This window comes from Nicrophorus vespilloides, unplaced genomic scaffold, assembly GCF_001412225.1.
Source record: "Nicrophorus vespilloides isolate i.1.1-1 unplaced genomic scaffold, Nicve_v1.0, whole genome shotgun sequence".
NCBI classification, from domain to species: Eukaryota; Metazoa; Arthropoda; class Insecta; order Coleoptera; family Silphidae; genus Nicrophorus; species Nicrophorus vespilloides.
This window is the reverse complement of record NW_017097649.1, coordinates 32,166-46,629: the sequence shown is the minus strand read 5'-3', so window position 1 is coordinate 46,629 and position 14,464 is coordinate 32,166. Positions and strand designations below refer to the sequence as shown.

General features: G+C 27.7%; 1 protein-coding gene across 1 annotated transcript; it reads right to left on the bottom strand.

The window, feature by feature from the left end:
• Positions 1-8,837: 8,837 nt before the first annotated feature.
• LOC108560629 (protein transport protein SEC24-like) lies at positions 8,838-12,160 on the bottom strand. Its single transcript, XM_017918261.1, has 2 exons — positions 12,124-12,160; positions 8,838-9,905 (listed from the first exon to the last, which is right to left on the bottom strand). The coding sequence occupies exons 1-2, from the start codon at positions 12,124-12,126 to the stop codon at positions 8,838-8,840; spliced, it is 1,071 nt and encodes a 356-aa protein (XP_017773750.1). The 5' UTR covers positions 12,127-12,160.
• Positions 12,161-14,464: the final 2,304 nt, after the last annotated feature.

Here is a 14,464-nt window from a genome sequence, read left to right as displayed (position 1 = left end):
TTTATTTAAAAAAATAATAAATTTTAAGTTTATTAACAGATATTTATATAGTTTATATAGTTTAAAAATGAAATATTATTAGTAATGTGGCGAGGAAGAATACATAATAATATATGTAATTATTAATGTATTGCAGACTCATCAATCTTAAGTTATAATTACAGTATTTTATCTGTTATACTTTGAAGATAAGACTTTTCAATGTCAAAAATCTTACGAATTAAAAAAACGAATATAAATTATGAATATCATCAAGGAATTAATATAGTTAATATTAATATTGTTTGCTCCATAATTTTCACAAAATTATCATTGAGTTCCAAGAGTGAGAGTAATGTGCAAGACCAACGCATGGAAACTTTTGCAGATCGGACAGTTTTAGAACAAATTAAATAATTTCAGTTGGTAAAAGTAAAAAAAAGCGAACTCATTTTTAATGAGGAATTTATTAATTAATTTCCTTTAAAAAAATACGGAAAGACTTCGGTCAATAGATTAATTAACTATGTTTAACATAATAACAACAAAAATATAGTAGAAAATATGTTTGTCAATGTCAACCATTAAATACGTAATGGAATTCCAATTAACAATTATACAAAAAAAAATATTTTAAGACAGGAATGATGTAACTTGATATATTCCGATCGGATTTTAAGTAAATTGTATAAGATTTTTTTTTAATTTGACAACATATTAGATGCGGCTTTAGAAATTAAGTGATTGTCCAAACTGGAAAGTGAAATTCGGCTAATACCATTTTAATCTATCGAAAACGTCCCGCGTATAAGTCATTTACGGTTATCGGAAAATCAGACATTTTCATTGGTAATTAGTGAAACAAAATAAAACAAATACTATCGAATGTTTTAATTTTGCTTCGTTTGTTCAACTTAATTCTATTTAATATTGTTATATCTGTATAGTATGGCGACTAATGGCCGTATGTAGACGCCGGTTTGAATCCTGGCCATGTCTCCCTCGGTACTGCAATAGGACCATCGTTCATCATCGTTCATAGTGAAATGAATGAGGTTCAGCATATGGACTTTCAGCAAAGTCGATGGACAATGACAGTCAGCAGATTCACAGTCAAACGAATTAGTGGAATCGCAGAGCATATACTACTGAAGTTAACCTACAAGACGACAGCCAATCAACAAATTAAAAGAAGAAAATAATGGTAATAACTTTCATTGGAAAATTTACAAAAAAAAACAATTGCCAACCGCAATTAGAATTAAATAATGTTCGCAGGAATATATTGTAAAATAAATATACTATGATAGGGGTGGCCAGAATTTTTGCAGCAAGATCCGCATCTAAACTTTTTGATATAATAATTTTTAAAAAATCTCAATCATAATATAAAATATATATAACATTTGTGTTTTGTTGTGGCTCAATAAGACTTTTGAAGAGCCGCATGCGGCTCGCGAGCCACAGTTTGGCCACCTCTGTACTGTGACATAATACAAATTCTCCATAGTATCGATAAATACCTATTGTAATATTTTATTAATAACATTTTGTTGTTTCGATAAAGATTAATGTAACAATGTATATTGTTTTTCATTAAATTGTTTTATAAAATTTATTATAACATGTTTACTTACCGCAATTGTGTAATTTTGCGGTCAACTGCCTTTTGGTAACTAAATTCTTTTGTATGAATTCTGCATAAACAAATATAAATATTATTCAAATTAGATGCTCTCAATACATTAATGTTGATATTGTCTGTGATTGGTTAAATGCAGTAGACCAACTCTCGGTAAATGAATAAACATTAAATTGGTTGTTTTAATTATACAAATGACGCAAGTAATAGGTAATAGAATTGTTTTTTTTTTTGAGGGAACAAAGATTTAAATAACAATAACTGAAGTAATGAAAATGATTTTGCAATGTACACAGAGATTTTGAAGCTATTTAACTCTGCAGATATTATGAGTTTACTCAGTGCAAACAGGGTATATATTTGAGGTTCAACGAAATGTGAAGTCTAGACAATCATAAACCTGTAGATTTAGGGAGCCTGTTTTTCCATTTCAATGGTTGAACAAGTCCATATATTTTAGTTACTAATGGGGCTTTACATGATTTAATAATAAAAATAATTTTAACAAGGACTTTTTTTTTGTAAAAAAACAGTCTACCTGTGTGGAATTATGTAAATAAGAAAATACTGAATTTCTGAGAAAATATAAATATTATAAAACAAGTGAAAATGTACAAACAAGTATGACAACAATAAAGAAAATGAGATGTGATGAAAAAAAATATTTATAAGTTACTTATCAGAACGTTGTTTAAATATTTCTTGGATGGAAAATATTGTATATAAAATATATTTATTTGTTTTAAAGTAAATATGACATGAAAGAAATAACTCAAACATTTATATATAACTGTGGAATTGTTACTTTTCTGCTTAAGGTTGAGGTTAATAAGGAGAATATATAATACAGACCTTGAGATTAACATGTATAGTCCATATAAACAAATAATTAATATATAATAAAATTAAGAATATTGACTGCATAATTTTCGCTCATGAAAATGTAATTTCTATTAAAGTCTGAATAAATAAACAATAATATTTTATACACGTGCATAGTAATTATCCTGATAAAAATACATAAAAGACCTAAATAGAATTGAATAAAAAAAATATAAGATGAATTACATAACTGATGCGATTTAATTATGTTCTAGATGTTCATTATTTCTGTTAATTAAATGTACAAAAATATGATACAAGTTTTTTTTTTTTGAAACTTGTCAAAACAAATACACAATCAATCATTTTGTAAAGTTGTTTTATTAAAAAATAATTTCCAATCATAATTAATGTTGAAAAACGTGCAAAACTGTCGAATGCTTTTGTAATATCTAAAAATATTTCTCTGCAATAGATTTTTCCTTCCAGTGATTGTTTGATCTTGCTGGCTAAAATTAGAAGAACGTTTTTAGTTATTTCTTTATATTGTTAAAATTAATATTTATTTATATTATGTAATTTGGAAGGTTTCCAATGGGAAAATATTCCGCTTATTGTTATATTTTGTTACATTTTCAAAACTACTTACTCCTTGCCAGATACAGTTTAAAAATGAAATATTATTAGTAATGTGGGGAGGAAGAATACATAATAATATATGTAATTATTAATTTATTGCAGACTCATCAATTAATATCAATAATCTATCACAAAATACGTCTGAAAAAAGTATTATCGTAATTTATAATTACAGTATTTTGTCTGTTATACTTTAAAGATAAGACTTTTCAATGTCAAAAATCTTACGAATTAAGAAAACGAATATAAATTATGAATATCATCATGAAATTAATATAGTTAATATTAATATTGTTTGCTCCATAATTTACACAAAATTAGAAAATAATTATTAGAAACAACCTATAATTTATATACTCTATACTATAGAGTCAATAGCAGCGGAGCGGTTCCCAAACGCTACTGAAATATTTTTGTCTTGTTTGAGTAAAAACAATTGTTTGCATTGTGCCCCGAAATTCAATGGCCCGAATAATATTTAGCTGTCTCCCCGCTAAATATTGAAAGTTCCGCCATTGCAAACAACGAGATGTGATAATTAAAATTCGAAATCAAAATATACATGTTAATTATTTTTTTTACAGTAATCTATTATGAACGTCGCAATAAAATTAAAATCATCAAGTTTTTATAATGATATAAATGAAATAATATGGTATAACTTAATCTCTGATACTGAGTTGCATGCGTCGTTGACGCTGCGTGTAATTTATTATAATATTAAGAAATCTGTTTACACAATTATCTTTATAATAACGCTGACCTTAACCTTCCAAGTTCAATGCTATTGTATTGATTTGCATTGTAAATATTTCAGAATTAAATGATTACTGTTTGCAGTTTAAACAGGAAAAGCTTACCAGTTTCTCAAATTATTGTACGTTTTCAACGCATGTAGGGCACTAACTGACTCGGCAGAGAGTGTACGAAGAAAATGCACTTGAGTGCATCGAGGATGCGACTTTCGCCGGAGAAATGAATACAAAATAAAATTTCAGCTTTACAACGATATCATTTTCTCGTGTAACCTATCATTGCAAGACTTTCTCTATGTATATAATAACTTGAATACCGGAGATATCGTTTAGATCAGAGTTTCCCAAACTGTGTTCCGCGAGAAAATAATAAGTGAACAACTGGAATAAAATACAGCTATCCCCGAATTTCAGGAATTACAAGGTGTTCCGTTGAAATCCTGATTTAGATAACCAAACGTATCCACTTATCCTTCGTTCCTTTTTTTTATATAATAGAAGATCGGTAAAGCACAAAATAGAAAGTCGTTTGGTTGATCGTCTATAAATTGTCAGGGTCTTTTAAAAAAAATGCAGCAACAAAAAATTATTTGTTATAACATTCATATTTGCTCAGAAATGCAATAAATTTAGGCACAAAAAACTCTTTTGAAATAATACATTTAAATATCGTATATTATAATTTAAAATATTTAAATAAATCACACCTACATATAACTTATGTACATAACAAATAATTTTATTAATGAATATATCAATTATTGTTGCATCAAGATTTAAACAACATATTTTTAAAATTTCATTAATAACATATTAACTACAACAGGGAAAACAACGGAATAATACTGTCAGATGTAATTATAAGAGATCACTAAAAAAAGCTTTGAAATAAAAGTATCAGATTGAAAACACCAATTATAGTTGTAAATACTTGATTTATTATCATATACGTAAACATACAATATTTTGAACCTGTCCGTATCAGAACGTTCCGCCATTCGTATCATCGCCAAAATACAACATCCTATTAATCCTCTACAGTGTAGAGGATTGTGTAGAGTCTACACAATCCTCCTAATGACCTCCTTTACTCCAAAACCAAAATAGTCCTTCACCTCGACCGATACCTTTCCCTCTCTTTGAAATTTAAATCCAAACAGTCCAACTTAGCCTCTCTCTCTAAATTCTGTGCCCCTCTAAACCCAAATATCCTTCCCAAATTTAAATATCCCACATAATCCCTAATCCAATACCTAATTAAAACCCTCTTGTTCTCCTACTCCTGCTTTTTTTCGTCAATCTTCCATTTTACATATCTATATTGTTATTGTTTCATAATTAAATTCGAAACTATTTATTTTGAGAGTTGTTATTATTATTATAATATTTTAATTTAATGTCTAATTTAGGATAATTGAAGCGCATATGTAAATTTTATTGGGAAGTTGCTGGCAAAAAAAAGAATGAAAATTAATTAAAAACATTAATTTATTTTAAAACGATAGGGAATATGTCAAGGCTTGGGGCTCCTAAGATCTGATACGTGCGTCATATCTTAATGCTTAATATAAAAAAAATCTATATGTTTAAAGAGAAGGACAGACATTTTTTATTTGCTTTAGAATACATATTTTTTATAATGGAGAAAATTTGTTACAAAATCCATACAAAATCCATACAAATTCCAAAAACCAATGACATATAAATACTCTAGCAAATAGGATTACTGTCCGAATAAAAATTGATAATTTCTTTAACAAAATATAATATCCTTAGAAGATGTACTATCTGTTTCGTTGCACTTTTGTCGTTTTTTATTAAATAATTGTGATGTCTACATTGAAAAGTATCTGTAAGTATTTTGTTTATTTTAATATATTTTTCAAATTTATGCAGTTAGTAATACGTAATTATTAAAAAATAAATATATTTTAAAATTTTTAAAATTCCCTCGACTTACGAACAACTTTTTGGAACGGAACTAGTTTGTAATTAATGAATGTTTTTCACTTTATGTCAAGGCTTGGGGCTCCTAAGATCTTATACGTGCGTCATATCTTAATGGTTAATATAAAAAAAATACTCTATATGTATAAACAGAAGAACAGATATTTTTGATTTGCTTTAGAATACATATTTTTTATAATGGAGAAAATTTGTTACAAAATCCATACAAGTTCCAAAGACCGATGACATACAAATATCAAATAGGATTATTTTTTATGTTGTATAATTTTATTCACAATCTGTTCATCATTGTGAATATTGAATAAATTTAAGATCGCGGTTGACATTAATTGGATAATCTTTTCCGGTGGATAGTTACCATTATGATGATTTTTTTAAAACACTACTATCGTCCATCGACTAAAGATCCATTTCACTGTTCATCTGTGATGAACGATGGCCCTATTGCTGCAAGCACCGAGAGGGCTCACAAAGGGCCTGGCTTTACCAGGATTTGAACCAGCGCCCACTAGCTCGTGGGTTGGGCGATTTAACCATTTGGCTATTAGTCGCCCTCTTTTTATGTAATTAAATTAGATTATGTATCTAATTATAACCTTATAAATTAAATTACAAAAAAAAACATTTTTTTTATGTCATATTTATGATATAAGACTAGTACAATGTATTATTATTATTAAAAGCAATTATGAGTAACAAAGCATTTGTTTATTAAAATAATAAGATTATAATGTTTTGTGTTATTTGTTTAGTCTGCAGAAGACAGTTGTTTGTCTCTCAGAATAATTTAAACTTGACCTATAAATCGTGCACAAAATACACATTTATTTTGTTCGTGATTTATTATGTAATTATTATTTATTAAATAATAAACATTTTATATTATTTATAACGAACTTATAATTAATAATAATAATATTCAGTTACTTGAGTTGCTAATAAGAATCAATATTAATTAAATATTTTAAATTAAATAAACAAATATATTTCTTTATATAATTATTGGACGAAACAATGCATAGAGTAATATTTATTATCCTATTTATTTTTATTACATTATTACTAAAATGAGCTAAATTCCATTTAAGAAATGAATGACATAATTAATTTATTCAGACTTAATTAAACGTATTATTTTTCTATGAAATTTTCCAAAATATTCTCAGACCTAAAGTTATAAACATGTTTACCGGTATGTTAAAATATTTTGACCCCAAATTAGTATTTATAGTTTTTTTTTCACAAATAAATATTTAATATAAAATATTCCATTCTACTAAAAACTTGTATTGCTTACAGAATATTCGAAACATCAGATATACGTTTCAATTCAAATTATATTAATTTTAAAGTTAATTTTTATATTTCACATAATAATTAATACATCCGTACGTATGTAATTAAAACTTACCATATTATTGTATCGTCAATTAACATACAATTACATTCCAGAACACAATTCTATACACAATATTTGATATAAACAACTTCATTTAGGAATTCAACATGTCTGACATGTACTTTTAGAATATAAATCGATAGGATGCAGGTAGGTCAGTGCTGCATGAAGCGAAACATGACGTTCCTATAGGGTTACATAAGGGATGTTATTCTAACCAGGGGGTTTCCTTATAAAGGAATCTTCTACAAAAGGTATTTTTTTTTAAATTAATATAAATATATATTAATAGATATAATCAAAGCATATTAACAGTTTTACTATTATCATTGGTATTACGACTTTTGTATGTTTAAATAATTGTTTGAAAAACTATACATACATCTCAACGATCTATGCAACCCAATGTACAACATTTTAAAATATTTGTTTTCTTCACAACATTATATAACATTTATAATTAAAACAAAGTTTATTCGTTCCAATTTGTTATGTATTTATAAATTTTAATATTGTTTATATTAATTATATATTTATGAATTGTGCATTTATAGATAAAATGTATAATTTTAATAACAACATAATTAGTCACAAAATAACAAAATGTCTTCTACAAAAATTAATTAAAGTTTTTTTTAAATATAGTGTGGTCAATAAGCATATAATAAGTGACTGAAATTGGGACGTGATAATTAATAATAATATAGACAACTCTATAACTCATTAAGTAATTATGAAATGCAACATTCATTACAATTATGTAATTGGTATTGCATATACCAAACATTATTTAATAAGAATTCCAAAATATCTTAAACGGAAGTAATGAGACAAATGTAGTGTAGCGCCGCCGTCTGTAGATGGAACTGTTGGATTTTCGAAGAAGAAGAAGAATCAAGTGCCTTTAAGAAGAAGAGATCTTACTTAACTAGTTTTCATATAGAATTGTTGAAATTACTAATATTAACAAAACATATAATAATAGATTTCATAAAATTGCAAACCAAGTGCGTTAAAATCTATGATCACTATCCTTGTGTAATGTTTTTTCATATGATTGGAATTACATATATATATTTATATTTGTTTACTTTTAAATTTTATTATTTTATAACTTCGATTTGTAATAATTGATTTTTGTTGTTCAAATTTAAAGTTTAGGAAGATATTTAACTAACATTTTGGTTATATTAGTTTATAAAGCTGTTTCTTAGTATTATTAGAAACGAACATTTGTAAATAATTTCATTGAATACTTCAGTATACATTATTTATAAAAATAAATTGTTTTCCAGTGTGTTCCAGAGGACTATAAGGTAACAGTAAATTCAAATATTTTGTTTATAAGTTTTATTAAAAAAAAAACAAGTATATAACATACACAGTATAACAATATAAGGTATAAAAATAGATTTATTTAGAAAAATACTTTTTTTTGGTAACCACAAACATTAATGTATGAAAAAATCATGATTATATTTCATATATAAAACACTTAGAAATATTACAAGTAAGACATTATATTAATAATTTATTTTCTATTTGTTTAACGTTCCGAAATAAAATAAAAATACCATCGGCAATTAATTAAATATGTACATTTTTCTCGACTCCCTTCAATTTAGAATCAAACTTACTGCTTCACACTCTGCGGTATGTATGCTGCGGGACTGTGAAGTCTGTAATTTAAATGGCTTCCTGCATCCTGGATGGTCTTGAAACTCTTGACGTATTCGCTTTTTCCCAAATTAGGTTGTACGCTGATTTTCGGGATTTGCTTGATCGAGTTGGTGTTGTCTTGGTGCTGCTTGTAAAATTGGTATTGCAGTACGGATGGTACGTAAGAGTCGAGCAAGGATTTTGGGTGTTTTGAGTATTTGGGTTTCTCGGTGTATTGGATTTGAGTGTATTTGGGTTGAGTTTGGATTTGAGGTTCGGGTTGATACTGGTACTTTTGTTCGGATTGGTATTGAACTTCTTGCTGAGGTTGCGGTTGTTCAGGTTGCGTGGCATATTGTTGTGGTTGGGTAGCGTATTGCTCTGGTTGGGTGGCATATTGCTCTGGTTGTGTAGCGTATTGCTGTGGTTGCGTCAAAGAGGCGTAGTTTTGATCTTTCAAATAACTTGCCGGTACGTACATCACGTACTGTACATTTCCCTTGCTGTCGGTCACGCTTTGAATGTTGTTAGAAGCCGCTTGGTAAGGTTGAACGTAGTAATATTGCGGTACTTGGTAATATTTCTGGGCTTGGGTCGTTTGCTGTATTTGATTGTCCACAACATATTGAACTCCTGGTTGCACGTACTGCACTTGCTCATATCTTGTTTGCGGTCTGTAACCCTCCGAGTATTGTGGTTGATATTGATACGGTGTTCTGGTTTGACCGTAAGGTTGTGGTTGGGCTGGAGGACCCGGGAATGTTTGTGGTTGTGTGTACGCCTGAGGAGCCAGGTAATACTGCTGCTGTGGTTGTTCTTGGTAAGCTTGAGGGATGTAATTGACTGGCGCTTTAATTGGCACAAATCCATATTGCATTTTTGGTGTCGGCGTGGCTTGCGGCCTCGAAAGGTATTGCTTCACCTCTTTCGTTTTCCGTTCACTTTGCAAATTGTCCCTTTCTATGTCTTCCAGTTTAATCTGCTTCTCTCTTGCCGCAACTCCCATCGCCACCAACAAAACCAAAAACACCAATGACGGATTCTATAAAATAAAATTGAAATAACCTCATTAAAATTCACTAAAGAAAATTCTTCCTCGATGTAAAGGGAAGTGATACAAATTTGTTTATATACATACGAAGAAAGAAAATGCTTTACTTTCACTTTCTTTCTTGCGGTACAAGTTTTTGATGAAATATTGGACAGGCGCGCGTTAACAGGATTTTGCACTTTCACTATCCTTTGTGTGCTTATTTTTTTCCTTTAAGGTCGTACTTTTGTGCCATCACCTCAAACTGTCTGGCCAATCTTCTGCAGTAATTGCCGATTTATCCAACCGATTAAACCATTAAGTAGTTAGACTTAACTCGCAAAACCATTTTAATACAATTATTTGCACTATACTAATAATTGGATAATCAAACTCAATTTCACAAAAAAAAACTTATTATAATTAAATACTTCCATTTATTCACAGAATACTAATAATTAGTCAATCACTACTAATTTATACAAAAAAAGTTATTATATTGAAACTATTTAAGATTCGCACAGTAAATATAAAATTTTATTTGAAAATTATGCACTTCAATTGCATAATACTCCTACATTAACGTTAATATTATGTTATTCAATAAAACGCAGATTTAACTAGAAATTTATCTAATTCACGGAGAAGAGAAATCGAAGATTACGGAGCAAATGCTGCGGGTTAAGCACGCATTCAAATTAGAACGATTCAATAATATGCATCCATTAAATTCGCACAAAATTCTCAAATTAATGCTCACACAAAAATAAATAATTTACTAAGCATTAACAGTTTCCTACCAATTAAATGTAACACCTCATTAATTACATGAGGAAGCCGGTAATTATATTAAAATTTTAACAAATTGCAATTTTGGTTTCCGCATCGTGGAATGAGTAGATCGTATATAATTATGTGGGAGCTCAGTGATTATTAACGATCTTCTAATAAAATTGTACGCTGAACCAGAGCAATTACACTTTATTTACTCTGTGTGCTCTCTCGGTGGATGAAATTATAAGGAAAGCGATTAATATCGAAAAGAAAAGAATCTATTTCCTAGTAGAACTAATAACATCAGTTTCTGCACTAACATAGAATAGAAAACTGATGTGATTCCATTTTCATATAATTGCATCTATAGAAAATGCAATTATTATTACATCTCGATGTATTGTTTATAATTTTTCCTTTTTTATAAAAAAAAATAATTAAATTGGCCTGAAGTTTAATGAACAATATTATTAACATTAAATGTTTATTCTAAACTTTGATTAGTTAACATAACAACTGTTATAGTAAATATTTAAAGGTTTAACATTCTTTTCAGAAATGACGGTTATGTAATTTAACTCTCCAAAACAATTACAAAAGAATGTCCGAGGGAAAATTCGAACATGGAATGGTTAAGGATGAAATCGTTGCTTTAGTTTCTTTTCTTGTTTTCATTGCACTTGTAATTTACGATGATGGAACGATTTGTTTGTTAATTTATGAGCGAAAGTGCGAAATGAAAAGTACAATTCCATAAAGACTTTTTATATGTCCTTAATAAACACATCATGCGAGTTAAATTTTATAAATAAATATGAATAAATGAAAGAGATTTAAATAAACATAAAAATATGTAATTATTTCAATATCGACAAGTTTAATTGATTTATTTAAATATGCGTATTGTTCTTTAGTTTGAATAGTTTTAAATATTTCACATGTTAAATGCATTATTGTAAACATTATATAAGCTAACAATTACTCCAGTTTTCTCTATACATATGGTATGAAGTTTCTTATTTGTTTAATTTGCATAATTATGCAGTATAAACTTATTTATTTATTTTAGAATATGTTATATAATAATTATTATCTTATCTGTAATTAATACTAGGAAATAAGTACTTATTTTTTTTATAATTTTTGCAATAAATAAAATTATTAATATATTTTATTATTACTGTTACAGCTTCAAAAAAAGTTTAAATTTTATTAAATCAAAATGTAATTGAAATAAGTTTTAAATGAAGCACATGAAGCTATGAATGAATAAATATTTCTAAATATGTTTAACTTATTTTGAAGCATTACATGAATTGTAATATTATTAAATTAAATTAAGAAATACTAGCATTAAAATTACTGGTTTAATGTGTATAAAAAGTGTTATTTAAATTGAGAAATGATGAGTTTCTTAGATGCGTTTTTATATAAAATAAATAGTATGTTCACTTACCATGTTAAAAGAGTTTTGAAAGAGGAGTTGTTTGTAAAGTGTTCCAATGGTTGTGATGATCAGTTTTGAAGCGGTCGCACATTTGTAGTCTCGGTCGTAGTGAACGGGGTCCACCCTACTACCGCTTCGGTACTAAATGCAAAAGATGACCACTTCTACTCTAATTCTCTCCTCCGCCCGGAATTTCGAACATTTCCTCGTGATTTATTGCATTTCGAATCAACGCGTCCTCAAAGAAGATCAAGGAGGAATAGAGAAATACATCATCGACCCGTGTTCACTCACGCTTTAAGTGCGTTCATAAATTTCAGATTTAGAAATTTCCTTTTACTACTTGAAACGTATCAGCTTTACGATATCATTTGAGTTGCGTTCGCTAAGCTAATTTACATTGGAATTAAATACAAATTGATTTAGATTTTTCTGCAACGATCTCAATATCATAAATATTTAATATCAACCTATTGAATGATTTGTTTTTGTACATTAATTTCTGGTTATTGTTTTAATAATTAAATGATTCAAATAGTTAGTTAAGTTTTCAAAAATAGTCTTTATTACTGAAGTTCATATCATCAATGAAAAATACAATATGTGCTAGTAAAAACATCTATATCTACAATAAATAATTTATATTTCAAATCTTGTTTCAAATTAAGCTGATAAAATATTTTCTAATAAATTTTTAAATAAACTAAGTAAAAAGGTCTAATACAATTACACATTTGTATTGTAATTACACAAAAAAATATATGTTCAAAATTAATAAAAAATGAAAAAAAATATTCATATTTAATAATTTTGTTGTAATATTTATCTGTTTTTATTTATTTCCGTGATTATTATCAAATATTTTAATTATTGTAAGTGTGAATGAGACATGTGTGCAGCATGACAGCAAATACAACAATATATAAATATAAAATAAGAATGCATGATATTCATCAATGGGAGTTTAGTGTAATTAAGGAAATGAAAGTGCGATTATTCAGATTTCATGGCCCTTACTCATTGCGATGTGACCTAAATAGTTTATAGCGAATTCGTTTTTCTCCAGTTTCGATTTTATTATGAACTTTACTAATAACCAAGTAAATTGAACGAAAAAGGAAACGAGGTATATTTGCATAATATCGCGTTTGTGATTTACGATTGTAAATATTTTGCAATGCTTGTTTCTAAATATTCAGTTGAAAATTGTATGACACACACATATGGTACTATTTTAAACCAAGTTGCATACACTATAATTTGTACTACAATAATTGTATAGAGTAGAATGAACGATACATACATACTTTTGTAGTAATAACAAATATTAAGTAGTTTAAAGAATGATTTAGTAAAATTGAAGATTTTATTTAATTCCGCCAAATTAACTGCATAAACGAAAAAACAAAACATTTATTTATGAATAATTTAATTTTGTGTACTAATTTAATAGAATTTGTTTTTATTTTGCTCAATTAAAATTTAGTTTGTTTCTAAATTTTCTAATTTAATTAATCAATGTTAATTTCTTTTTCATTAATAGTTTTTGAAAGCATAAAGATTATTAACAATTAATACAATTAGTCTTTAATGAACGTATTTTTTAACGCATTTCATGTTCAAGATTGTTCCGGTTTTCACATATTAAAAATCGAATAAATCATTTATAACAAAATCATAATAAACAATTAAATTAATGAACACAAACGCCATTTCCTGTCCGACATTTAAATAATAGGCATCTTAATGCCAGCGGAAATGAATGAATCTATATCTCCTCAAGGCTATATAAACAAACGTAGTACCATTTTTCGCTTTCTTTACTTTGAATTTTTATTACATCAATTAATAATAACATATTTGTTTCATTCTCTTTGCACTATTGTCTACATTTGATTGTGGTTTCGCTCTTTGTTTGCACGCACATCCTATTTTCATTCAATTTACTTTTCGCTTTATTTTATTTCGCCCGTTCTTTCCAATCGATAATTTCACTGAAAGTAAACGACGGACGTTCCCTGGAGCATCACAATTTCGAAATTGTGCCTCTTTCCCTTTTCGGATCCGTAATGAGAGAAAGAGAATACAAAATAATTGCGGAGCATTAATTAAACTTCAATTTCTACAATGGAATTAAATCGCATGCACACTTCAAAAAAAAACCAGCTACATTAAAATAAACGTTAATTTGCAATTTGGGCATAGCGTAAAATGGAAACGTTCGATACTGTAAAAGTCTTGTAGGTGAATGTGTGAAATTTGCTGTAACACACACAATGTATTCTTAGCTCGCATATATTATGTGAAGGCTATAATTTATAGTAAAATGCGTTACAATAATAGGTTAAAT